Below are 13074 nucleotides of genomic sequence, written 5' to 3' on the forward strand. Positions count from 1 at the left end.
ATTTAGTATAAAGCTACACAGAAGACTCCAAAATACAGTTAATTTTGTAAATCTTGTTCATCTTTATTGTCTCTGACGTATCAAACACACTGGATGGAGATATATGGCAGTTGTATAAAACACTTGCTATATTAAATGTATTCCTGACTTTTGTAAATTCCCAAGTAGATTTCCCTTCTCTCTACGGTTCTGCAACGTGCATCCGTGAACCAAAATATGTAGTGTTGGTTCGATGTCTTGATATACTCTTTCTTTGTAGGTTTAAAAGAAGTGGAATTGGCTAAAATGTATAAATTCTTTGTTGTCACAGGGAACAAACCAACAAATTAAAGCACATGAAGCCAGCTCAGCAGTGCAGCATGTTAACTTATTGAAAGAGTGGAGCAATGCTCTAGAAAATAAGGTATATCTTCTACTCACTTCTAATTTTCATTGATTTCTTTAAATCATATAAAAGTACTGGAAGAAGCGCTTTTTTTCTGTTTAATAGCTGTTCAACAGCACAGCTAAAGCACTAATAGGCACCAAAAGCAATCAAGCTATTTAGCATATCTGGTACCTTTGTTATAATAAAATGCTGTGAGAAACTTGGCTTCGCAACTCCATATACAATTTTCCTCATTGGTAACTTAATTAAAACACTTTCTTCATACAGATAAAAAGTCCAGTATTAAATTTCCTCTCTGAGCTTCCTTCTTACAAAAGGGAGGGTTCAGAAGGCTATGGCAGCGCTATGAGCTGTATTTTTGCTACCTCAGTATTTTTCCAGAGATAACACGTTATTAGAAATACCATGTAATAAACTGGTTATTTATTTTATTTACTTTTGTTCTTGCTTTCCAAACTGAATGGCCTGCAAAGGTTAATTAAATTAAACATACTGTAAGTCATGGACATGATGATTTCTGCTTTAGTGCTAGATCAGAATGAAGTTCGTGTTGCAGTGCTTCCTTGGGACTCCTGGTTTTAGAATGTTTGGGATTTGGGAGATGCTGGAAATCATATCAGTGTCAGCTACAATCTTGTGAATCATTTGAATGACTTAACCGTCTGTTTTGCAAATAAAATATAAGGCTTTGCTTAAAAAATACAAAACTTCAGAACAAACCACAGTTTTCTTAAATCTTTTTGAAAAAGTTTTACATAGCCATTAAAATAATGCTTCTGCTTTTTTTTTTTTTTGGGGGGTGGGGCGGGCGGGGAATCCCACAATTACTAAGCTATTCTACAAATGCAGGCAGAAGAGTCAGGAGCCCATTCAGATTTTTCTAGAATGAGTTAAATAAAATGCCAGTGTAAACTCGGTGGCAGTTTTGATATGTGTGGCTTGTGACTTCTGTCATCTCACAGCATCTCTCTAGTTCAGGTTTAGCAAACTCTGTCTAGAAAGCGTGTCCCCTTCTTGGCCTCCAGTGATCTCTCATGCTTGGGTTTCCAGCAAGGTCCTGAAGCTGCAGTGAGCATAGCTTTAAAGCAGAAGTTAACAGGAACAGCAAAATATGATTTTTGTCCCTGGACTTGAAGCCCCGTAAGGAAACCGTTGAACCTAGTGAAGGTCTAGTGTAGTTTTTTAGACAGAATTTTTACTACGTGTGTAAGTCTTAGTTTGATGATCAAAAACAATACTTAAGTTTGCTTTTGCACTCGAATCTCTTTGTTAATGTAGGAACTGTACATTTTTTTGGTTTTAACAGATACAAATTCATATCCTTAGTTCTTTTTTCAGTAGTCTGATTTAAACTGTACAATTTATTTTACATCATAGGAAAAAACCATGTTCCTTGTGACTTCCAGAATAGACCATGTTCTGCCTTTTGTCAGTGTCCTGAGAGGTGCTTTGTCATTTAAAAAATGCCCAGCAGTTCTATGTTTGTCTCTTATAGAGCTAAGAGAATATTCACTTTACTACTCTTTTATGTTAAATTTTTGTTTCAACTTTCATTTAGGACATAACTGCTTATCATTGTTTGTCCATTTTCTTTTTTTCTTTTCACTTCCTGCTTTGTAGACTTCTTCCTATTCATAATAAAGAGTTGAATCACTGGAAATCCCAAGACCATGCCAAGTTACCAGAATAGCTAACCACATATCATATGTCAGTGACATTATTCTAGAGGAGGGTAACAAAATGATTTGTAACTTCATTGATGTTCTCTTCTTTGAGAAAAAATTAATTGATGCACTGAAGAACAACGGCACAAAGTTAACTTAGCTGATGAATATCACAGAAATCTTGGCCCTTCTGAAATCGGTGGAAGTCTTGTTGGTTTCTGTAGGGTCAAGATTTCTTTTGGGGTACTCGCCATGATATGTATGGAGGGGAAAGGAGAAGTCGCCTTCTCCCAGTCACCATGTTCTTTAACAGTGCTTGAAGAGTATGCAAACTGAAAGTCTTCAGAGCTGCAAAGCTTGTGCTGAGTGATGGGTTTGGTATTTGAAGGGGGCTGTTGGCAAAGAGTAGTAAGAGAAGGTCAGATGTAAAATCTTGAATCAAAACTTTGTGGGGCGAATTAAAATCCGGTGTTTTGTTCACTCTGTGATGCGACAGACTTGCAGACTGAACTCCCACAGGTTTTGTGATGTTGGAAATAATGACGTGAACGTAATTTTGTGGCTTCGTCACATTCTTAAAGAAATCTGGTATAAACTAATTTTTCTTTTTTAATATGCGACTTAAATCTGGGACCTGTCTGTTTTAATCCAGCTCTTTGTGGCGTTAAGAGGGTTTCTTCCATTCTTTTTTAGTAATCAATAATAAGCAATAGCTGAATTTGAAAGACTGCTGAATAAGAGCATGCTTTATTCTAGCAATATTTCAAATATGACAAGGAAATAAAGGAAGCTGATGGATGCAGTTTGTAAATGGATGCCATGTTTCCTTTACCCCGTTTTTTAACTCAAGTTCCAAAGACTTATGCCAAATGCAATTAGGAAACTATATTTAGTGTTAAAGATTTCTTATTCACAAGTTACCACCAAACTACAATTACAGACTTAGCAATGACAATTCTGTATGATTAAGGGCTGCAGGACATAATTCTATTTTTCTTCTGTTCTGTAGAGCTGCGTGGAAAATCTCAGTACGAGACAAGCCCACGTTTTGTAACTTGTACAAAAATGGAAATGTAATGTTAGTGACACAGAGTGTAACTGCCGTACGATTGGGAGGCCTGAGGAGGAAACAATGAGAAAAGGGGAATGTAAAGATCACAATTAACTAAAGAACTCTGATTCATTAAGGAAAAGGAGTATGCAAAAACCTTAAGTGGCTACCTAGCAGATCTGAAGTATGTAGGAGGCAGGGGCACTAGTTTAAATTTAAACTTGTTCTTGAAAATTTTCCCTAGTACCTAGGCATGCATTCCTTCAGCCTCGAGATTGTTTCTCTCTCTGCACTGGCAAAATTAGCTTTGTCTCGTTTCTGTTGAGCCTCTTCTGCCAGCTTTTCCATATATAAAATGCGGAACTAATGCATGTGTGTATATGCACACACGCTATGCTGTATCGAAAAGTAGATATGCACATATATTGTGGTATCTCTATATTTTTTGGGCCCTTGTCTGATGAACCTGCCTTGCAGACTTTGTCAGTCCTTTGTCTGGTTTAGGCTAGTATAGAGATGGAAATTATTTGCCTTTTTGAAGTGGCTGGCCTCTTCAGTCTAGGAATGCAGGTGACACAAGTGATTCGATTATGTCTGATGAGAGGGCAGTTAGGGTGGTGGAATTCTACGGTGGTACCCACATCACAGGTAAAAATGGCTTAACCTCATACTAGACCACCTCATCTGTATTGGGGGTGGGGGGTAGATTTTTTTGGGGAACACGAAGCATCCAAGTAATTGGTCTTAATGTGGAACGTTTATCAAGATTTCCCTGGGTCAAAAATGGTGCTGCTTCTTATCCATATAAGGATCTATCTGTGGAACTAATCAGGGCATGTCCAAATGTCATTTTGTGTCAAGTGTTTGTTTTCTATGTTTTTACCACCGAATAATCTTGCCTGGTGAAAAATGAGATTTTTTTTTTTTTTTTTTTTTAAAAAAAAGCAACCCACCACCACAAAGTAACCCCCTGCCCCAAACCACATTAATGAGCAGAGCACAAAATAGCGTAACAGAGAATATTACCATATTACTTTCATCCTCAAAGAGATGAGATATATGATATTCTTCTAACAAGGCTCGTGTTTTAAAATCAGAATGAGTCACTAATGAATGAATTCATAAAATGTCAATACAGAGAGAGAATATAATCTGCAGCCTGTAGTTCTTTAATCTTTTCTACAAGTAAGCAGCATTGGATTTTCCTTCAAATGCATGGATCCCTTCTGTATTCACTCATTTCAGGAGTTCTCATCACCATCACATTCTGTGAAGCCAAGCCAATCCTATACAGATGATGTTTTTCCTTAAATTTGCTATAGATCAGGATAGATTGGAGTAGGGGGGGAAGATGAATGCGTCCCTTTCCCAAGTAGATTTTTTTCTGGTATCCCTTCTGTGCAGGGCTCGAGTTCTTCCACTGGTCTAGAGCTAAATAGGTTGTTTCTTCCAAACTCCAGGCAACTCCCAAGTCAGTTAGTGGAAACCAAGCCATTAAATAAATGGAATAAAGAAAACATTATGCTTAGACACAAGTTTTTTTGCTCTTTGTCTGTCCCATCTGCACTTTCATTAGCCAAAGTTGTACCGACACCACATTGTGGAAGTGCAAAAGTAGCAATTGGAAGGTTGGGGTTTATTTATTTATTTGCAAGACATGGAGAGAGATTTTACTAGGATCTTATCCCTTTCATGTGTGTAAGATAGTTTAAAACTAACAAAGTTATAGGTATTTTCTTAACAGACTTTGGCAGGAGTAATTGTAGAATTTTTTCCAGGTGGCCTTGCTCCAGAATGAAAGTTTGGAAAAGAACAAGAGTATACAAACTTTACATAATCAGATTTGTAGCTTTGAAATAGAAATTGAAAGACAGAAGGAAATGCTGCGGAATAATGAATCTAAAATACTTCATTTACAGGTAAGAAATTTAGAATCTCCCCATTAAAGCAGAAATGGTAGTACCTTCTGTTCTGTGCCTTTACAGTTGTGAAGTGAGGTGTTCGAATTAAAAAGGGGGGGAGAGAGTTTATTATAAGCCTATTCTGATTTATTTTTTTTTTAATTCTTCTGGTCAGTAGATGGTTTGTTGGAGTAAGATGCTTCATCAAAACACTGCAGTTGCCTAGCCTATGTTAAAACAAAACCCCTGTTTAAAAAGAGAAAAGACTGAAAACAAAATTATAAATCTTACCTGAAGAATAATCATAACTATTTTTTCTTCTCTGTGAAAAATAACTGCTTGAGGAACTACTGTCCAACTGGAGGACAAGATTAGCACCTTAAAACTGTCATATATAATGTATATTTCTTTTCTACTTGCTGGTATTTTAAAAAATATTAATCATGAGTGAGATCAGTCTGGAATGGAATTAATCCAAACGTAGTACAATGCATTTAAATACACTTCTTAAAATCCGCATTTCTGTTGTCCTCCTCCCGAAGAAAATGTATCTAATTGTTGCTTTGCCAGTAGGTCTGAGTTTCTTATTCTGTGGTCTGAATCACCTGGCCACAAGCCAGCGTCAAACTGAAAATCCTCTGGATGCACTAGCACGGTGCTTTAGCCCCCAAGCTGGAATTCTTTGCTTTGCATTCAGAGCTGACGTGGAATGTGGATGCTGGGAATTTGTGTTAGCTTGCGTGATACTAACAGCAATTAGGGAAACCTCAGGAGATATTTAGCAAACTATTCTGAAGGTATCGTTTACAGATTGTTTTAGTATGTCTTGCTGCTAGAATATCAGATACCTGCTTTAGCATCCAGTGTGAAGGAATGTAAATGAAACAATCTTTTTCACTTACTATTCACGTCACATGTTAAACTGCAAATGTTGATACCCGAGAAAGATCTAAATATCCAAACTAGAGTATGGATAAAATTCAGAGGGTAGCACATTCAAGAACTCAGAGCCTTGAGTCTCTCAATGTTGGTTGTATAAGGGAACCTTTGAGTTTGGCAACAGCAACATTTCTCCTCACAGCACTTATTTCTTTCCATGTTCTGCCCATGTAGTAACCAGTTTAGCCTGCCTTAGTCATTGTTATTTGGGCTGATGATAGTCTGGGATCTGGCTGCATGCTTACAATATTGCATTCTGAGACTGGGAAGCTAATCCTTGTATGTATTGATATTGCTGATTGAATCTACTAGGAGGTAAGTTAATTTGTAAGCCTGGGGTTTTTACACATGCTGTCTCAATAACCAGTGATGAGACGGGAAATGGAAAAAAACGTAGAGCAGAGTTTTTCATGATTGTCTAGATGACGAGTTGCAATATCTTTGATTTCCTCAAGCTGTAAGTGTTAGCAAAATCAATTTTCAAATGGTTTATGTTTAGGAAAAAACAAACCACAAAACAATATGGTTGGCAGACTGCAACAGGTGGCTTTTTGGTGATAATAAGCACTGGAGAGGATGTGTTTCGCTCTTTTTTTTTTTTTAACCTTTTTTTTCCTTTTTTTCCCCGTTCTCCTCATTACTTCTTGCCAGCTATTTTAGTTTAGTTATTTTAAGCCAAACCATGCTTTACAGCTAGTTCAACCTGATTTCCTTCCATTTACTGAAACTTCCTGGTTCAGCCAGGTTGTTAAGGGCATCCTGGAAACACACCTCAATTTGGTTTTCCCCAGACAATATGATTAGGCTCCTTCTGTTGCTACGAGGAGTTGAAGGAATTAGTTACCTGCTGTGAGCCATTCTTTTTCTGGGTTGCATCGAGCAGCCATGGCGTTACAAGAGCCACAGATACTGCCAGTGTAGAACTAGCCAATTCAGGTCTGGCCAAGCATTATGTGCTTAGTGCCCCAAGTTCTATACGTGCTAGTAATTTCTAGTACAGTTTCGGTATTAGTTGCCTTCTTTGGCTTAGGAACAGATGTTTCACTGAGCACAACTGGCATCATCTGCACGGCCAGGCGTTTAACACAACTCATGTAAATGCATCAAAGGTGTCTGGGCACTGGCAGGAACCTCAACCTTGAGATGTTTTGAGATTAATTTTCTGTATACTGGTCTCTAGGGGAAGTGTTTTTACCAAGAGAGTATGTGATCCTGCTTTGACTGCTGTCTTGTGGAAAGGAACCTTTCACATCCAGTGTCTCTGACGAGTGTATGGAAGTATGTTAGTAACCCAAGTCTTAAGCTGAGTGTGGACATGAGGTACTTAAAGAAAATGTGACCTTATGAATATTCAATGATTTGATCGGTAATACATTCCTTCAAGGGAGGAGGATGTATGATTCGTTTTCCCAGTCAAGTAGTACTTTTGGTTCCTTTTCTGGTATGATCTTTAGCTTTTGGGTTTTGCTCTATCAGTTACAATGAGAGGTCCATTAGGAGCACCTGAAAGAGAACTGTGAATATAGCTTTCTTCAGTTCCTCGTGACGTTTTCTAAATTCTTTTAGTAATAGTAGTGCTAAAATTCTGGAAATTGTTTATTAGAAATGCCAAACCGAGATGAAAATCAACATCAAGAAGAGCCCTCGATGATTTGCCAGGCATATAACTCTGGATTAATGATCTGGAGAGGTCAGTTGGTGGAATAAAAAGTGCATGCAGAAAATTGATATGTACTTGAAAATTTATGAGTACAGTGTGAGACATCTGTGTGCTTTCTGATGGAATAATTAGAGACAGTGAAATTCTCCAGTGCTGTATTAAATTCAGATTTAGTACATCAGTATCTCCCAGCAGTGAGGGAGGTTGACTCCCTGTAGGATAGAAAGATAGAGATCCCACTGCTTTTTAAAAACAGAATACAAGTCTATTTCTCATTATTCTGTATCTCTTGAATTCTCATGAAGAGGTACAGGAGATAAAAGACTACATGTTTGCTAAAAACCAGAACTGGTTGTGCGTGTACAAAGGTAAAATGTTGCACACAGGGTGATGGAGAGAAGTTGGTCCCTAGTAACAGCTTTTAGTAAACTTCTCCCCAAAGAAGACTAACTTAGAATTCTTCTGCATCTTTACCACTTTCCAAATTCACTTAAAAATGTATTTATTCATTTTGTTTGATAGTGTGTAAGTGCCAAGAGGTCCCCATTGGAAATCAGAGCATCTCTGTGTGAGGCACTGTACAAACCCATGACCGTGTTATTGTTCTTGCCTTGGAGAGTTCATGCTCTGTGTGAGCCGAGGAAAAAGATCAGACTCGGGCACACCTTGAGTTTACTTTTTCACGTGAACTGTGAATTAATGACCAGATCTTGTGGCTCTGCTCGTACAACATTCATTCAGGCCATTCCATGGTGTGTTTCCTTTTTGTATGTATAGTGAACAGCCCTTCCCTAATTTATTTTCCGATTTTCGTCAGTTCCAGTGAGAGGATGTGATTGTGTTGGTAGCTGATGATCACTGCATCCAGGCAAGTTGCTTCATCTAGTTAATGGGACGAAGCCCCTGCATTTATGATTCAGTACACAGCTTTCCTTCACAAAGTCGTAAATTTGCAAGTGAGATATATAAGCTTGTTTTAAAACTCCGACATAGAAATAAATAGTTAATCTTGGAATATGTTAGATTACTCAGTGGTTTTAAGAAACAACAACATAAAACACTCCTAGAACATGATTTTGCTAGCTGACTTATCAAATTGACAGCCTTCAATTAATTGTTACAATCTTTCAGTATAACTGAAGCCGCATGATTAAAAGCAAATGCCTAAAAGGGGAAATGAAGGTTGCGTGAGGCAGAAGGGTTTTCCCCATCAGTGGGGAACATTGAATCCACATGGCTAACCAGAAGGCAAATGCAAAATAACTTTATTTTCTTGTTTTGTACTCAACTGCGACTTTTTTTTAAGAAGTGAAAAATTATTTTTAAACCTGTTGGCACTATATGATTATAAACTGTAAAGTCAGATTTGGAATTTAACTGTAGGTGGTAGCAAAAGTAGTTTCTTGTCTCAAAAATTTGTGTTATCATTTGAACTTCACAACTGGTTATGAGGTTCTGGCTAAAATTCCTGCTAGTCCAAATTAGCTGTGATAACGTACCGTGCTATGTATTTCTTGCACCAGATTTGAGGCAGACTGGGAAATATGTTCTCCTTTATATTTGTAATAGACTGAGGTGCTTGCAATGTCCCGCTTTTGGAGAATACCAGCCGCCTTATGTATTTTTTTTTTCTTGAGTATTACATTTCATGCCTTTCTAAAATCAGCTGGGTTTTTTTTCTTTGTTTTCTTAAAAAGACTCAGCCAGCAAGCACTTTCAGGAGGGTTATTCAATTTAGGAAGTAAGGGTGGGAATTTTAAAAGTGCTTACGGGGTTAGAAGTGGTAGTTTTGCTTACGCTCTTGAGGGCTTCTGCTATGGTTATGGGCACATAATAACTTAGGCTTTCATAACTGATTTATGTGAGCTTGGAGCTTGCTAATGCCGCTGTATCTGCACGCATACGTACTCCTGCTCTGTGTGTGCAAGAGTACTGATGTTTTTCTGGAGGGGTAAGTTATTTTGCTATTACTCGATGATAAATGCATGCACGTGAGCAGCCAGTTGATTCACATCATGGTAAGTTGTTCTTGTGCCCATACTTTGTTGCTTAAGCACTCTGACACGAAACCCAACAAATATCAGCCTATAATATCAATATAGAGACATCCAGATGGTTGTTCTTGCATTGAAAGGTTTTTTAAAAAAAATTTTAGACAAGAGCACACTAACAATTCTTTTTTTTTTTTTTTTTTGGATAAAAATAATTGTGTTGATAATTCTGATAGTGCTCTAACATTAGTACCTATGCAGCGCTGAAGATTTTTTGTGTTCTATAAATACTTGGGCTATTCCTCTAATTTTCAAGGTTTGTGTTATTAAAATATTTGATATAAGTCAAACTTGTTTATATTGGAAATACATCTTACTATCAATATGTAATCCGTGTTTAACTTGCACAAAGTAATGTCTTTTTCTTATTTTAACTCGTAACTTATTGTTTTATAAAGCGAGTGATAGACAGTCAAGCGGAGAAACTGAAAGAACTGGACAAAGAAATCCGTCCCTTCCGACAGAACTGGGAGGAGGCTGACAGCATGAAGAGCAGCGTAGAATCCCTCCAGAACAGAGTGACTGAGCTGGAAAGTGTTGATAAAACTGCAGGGCAAGGAGCTCGAAATACAAGTAAGTGTAAGCACAATGGAATGAAGTACTCAGCGGCGCTGTCAAGAGAAAAATTATGTCCTTTGAATGGCACTCCCATTGCGATTTTTATGTGGAAGCCTCAGTAATGCTGATTCTTCTGATTTTTGAATAGGAAACTGCGTAATGTCTTTGTTGATGATGTGGCATTGCTTCCACGCTGTTTTCTTAGGCTTGATTCTTGTCTTTTATTTTGTTTTCTTGACCCACGTATTGATTACAATGTTAGGTCTTTATAAATAGTTTCTCAACTGATCTTTGACAGTTAATCGCTTTCAGCAGCTTCTTTAAATATGGTCTTGGTATATTGACAAGTTTCCTTTTATTACTCTTCTCCCACCATGAATGGATTAACAGTTTGGTTATCCCCCTAAAACCATGTGTCCTGATACCTGTTACAGAGGTATATTTGATCCAAAGAAAACTGTGAGATCTGCTTGAGAGTAAGGTTATTGTTGTACTTGCTGAATAAAGTGAAAACTGGAGTTTAGCAAGGTAGTGTAGATCATATCTAAGTGTTTATGTGATTGGACAAAGAACTTAAGGTTTAAATAGATCTGTATAAAACAAACCTGCCCTACAAATTCATCTGCTTCTCAGTATTGTACGTTGGCCAATTCTGCCAGTGTGCAAAGACAAAGAGTAATGTTTTTGTGGGAGGGAAAGGGGACATTAAAAACAGCCCTCCCTCCAAACTACATAAGTGACCATGTAATGCAGAGCTAAGCTTAAATTTTCCTGTTCTTTTATGATGAACAGCACTACACTTCTGAGACAAGTAGTGTCTGAGAAGAATATTTTGAATTATCAGCAGTGCTTCTGAATTTCAGAGGGAATTGTGTAGGGTGTGTGACCACTTCCAAAATTTTCACTGCTAGTAGCAGTCTACAGGTAATGCTACCAAGCCTCCTCTCAGAAAATGGAAGCCTCTGTAGTTACATTGCTTAGTGACCAGACAAAATTTATGTTAGAGGATTTGAATATTTGACTTTTACTGCCTGTGTGATTAACACCTGTGTTTGTAAAAATCCCGGTTAACCTAGGTACTAGCTGGCAAACTGTTGTCTGTGGAAATTGCTTCATCGGTGACCGAATGCACTTTCATTCTTGGGGAGGAAAATGTTTTAATATACAACAGCAGCATTGGCAATTGATTTTTACAGTCTTTAGAAAAACACAGTTTTCTCACCCTCGTCCTTTCCGTTTTCTAACAGGCCTGCTAGAGACACAGCTGAGCAGACATGATCAGATGCTGAGTGTTCATGATATTCGGCTGGCTGACATGGACCTCCGATTCCAAGTTTTAGAAACTGCCAGTTACAACGGAGTATTAATTTGGAAAATTCGAGATTATAAACGTCGGAAGCAAGAGGCAGTCATGGGGAAGACTCTGTCCTTGTACAGCCAGCCCTTTTATACTGGATACTTTGGCTACAAGATGTGTGCCAGAGTTTACCTCAACGGAGATGGCATGGGAAAGGGGACGCACTTGTCGCTGTTTTTTGTCATAATGCGTGGAGAATACGATGCGTTGCTTCCTTGGCCGTTTAAACAGAAGGTGACTCTCATGCTAATGGATCAGGGACCGTCTCGACGCCACTTAGGAGATGCTTTCAAGCCAGATCCAAACAGCAGCAGTTTCAAGAAGCCAACTGGAGAAATGAACATTGCATCTGGCTGCCCAGTCTTTGTGGCTCAAACTGTTCTAGAGAATGGAACGTATATTAAAGATGATACTATTTTTATTAAAGTCATAGTGGATACATCGGATCTACCAGACCCCTGACATACAATGGGGGAGGCGGATTAAACAGAAGACAACTCCGTTTGGGGGTTTTATATCAGTTTGTCTTCAGTCAGAGGTCCTAAAGCTCACAGAACCACCTTGTGGAACAGACGGAAGAGTTTGAAGGCATAACTGCATAGGGTCCAATTGCGAAAGTAGCAACACATTAAGAAATCATACCATGGTATATTTTTTAATAGAACTAGCAACACTTAAGCTCTGAAGAATCACTTATCCCTCATGAGGATAATGATTATGGTCAGAGAGGATTTTTTTTTTTAACTTATTAATGATCTAGTCAATTGGAGGTGAAAAGACATATACAGTATGTGCTGAATAAATTACTGACTTTTATTTCTTTAAGCTAGAATATGAAAACAAAAAAAAAACCTTCACATGTGGGTTAGCTGGAAATTGTCAGCATGTTAAAAGAAGAAATGATGAAGTAATGTTGCAATTATGATATTATTTGAAAAACTGAGGTGCAATCTTGTCTGAAATATAGTATATTGTCTTTTTAAGGCCTCATCTGGTCTCTGTTTTAATAATTACTTTGTCAGAAGATCTTGGAAAAGCATCCATGTCTTCTCAAAAGTATCTGAATCAAAATCATATTTTTATTTAAAGTTCTATTGTTACAGAAAACATTTTATTTTAAAACTGTTGATAGACTGATATTTCTTGGAAGAAAAATAGAAGATATCAAACACTGGTTATCACTTGTGATAGGAAAAAAAACTATTCAATTCTGTTATTTCTCTTTAGAAATGTAAACCTACAATATATGTCGTAGTTAATGACACTATTTCAAAATTAAGGAAAAATCACTCATGGATGCTGTGCATCATTATCAGATTTATAATTGTTTTCACCCTAAAATAGGGCATTTGTTGAACTTTGGAGTTCTAAACGGAATCCTGTACATTTTTTAAAGTTCTGCCCCATGCTTTCCAATCAAGCTATATATGTTGCACATTATGCTGTCAGCAGTATATAGTATTTTCAGTATTGGGGAGGAGGATTAGTGCTGAAAAAAGCCTATA

The 13074-nt window shown here is 37.5% G+C and overlaps 1 protein-coding gene across 20 annotated transcripts in view; it reads left to right on the forward strand.

Annotated features, from left to right (window-relative positions):
- TRAF3 (TNF receptor associated factor 3) overlaps positions 1-12552 on the forward strand; it is a 68138-nt gene extending 55586 nt beyond the window's left edge. For 17 of the 20 annotated variants that reach the window (XM_054199139.1, XM_054199125.1, XM_054199142.1 and 14 more), the window contains 4 exons: positions 311-403; positions 4882-5022; positions 10053-10227; positions 11460-12552. In XM_054199139.1, coding sequence (XP_054055114.1) covers positions 311-403; positions 4882-5022; positions 10053-10227; positions 11460-12031 — 981 coding nt within the window. In that variant the 3' untranslated portion in view covers positions 12032-12552. The remainder of the gene's footprint in view (positions 1-310; positions 404-4881; positions 5023-10052; positions 10228-11459) is intronic. The other 3 variants (XM_054199143.1, XM_054199144.1, XM_054199146.1) reach the window with 2 other exon arrangements.
- The last annotated feature ends 522 nt before the right edge of the window (positions 12553-13074 follow it).

The sequence above is a fragment of the Rissa tridactyla genome, chromosome 4 (genome assembly GCF_028500815.1).
Source record: "Rissa tridactyla isolate bRisTri1 chromosome 4, bRisTri1.patW.cur.20221130, whole genome shotgun sequence".
Taxonomy (NCBI): domain Eukaryota; kingdom Metazoa; phylum Chordata; class Aves; order Charadriiformes; family Laridae; genus Rissa; species Rissa tridactyla.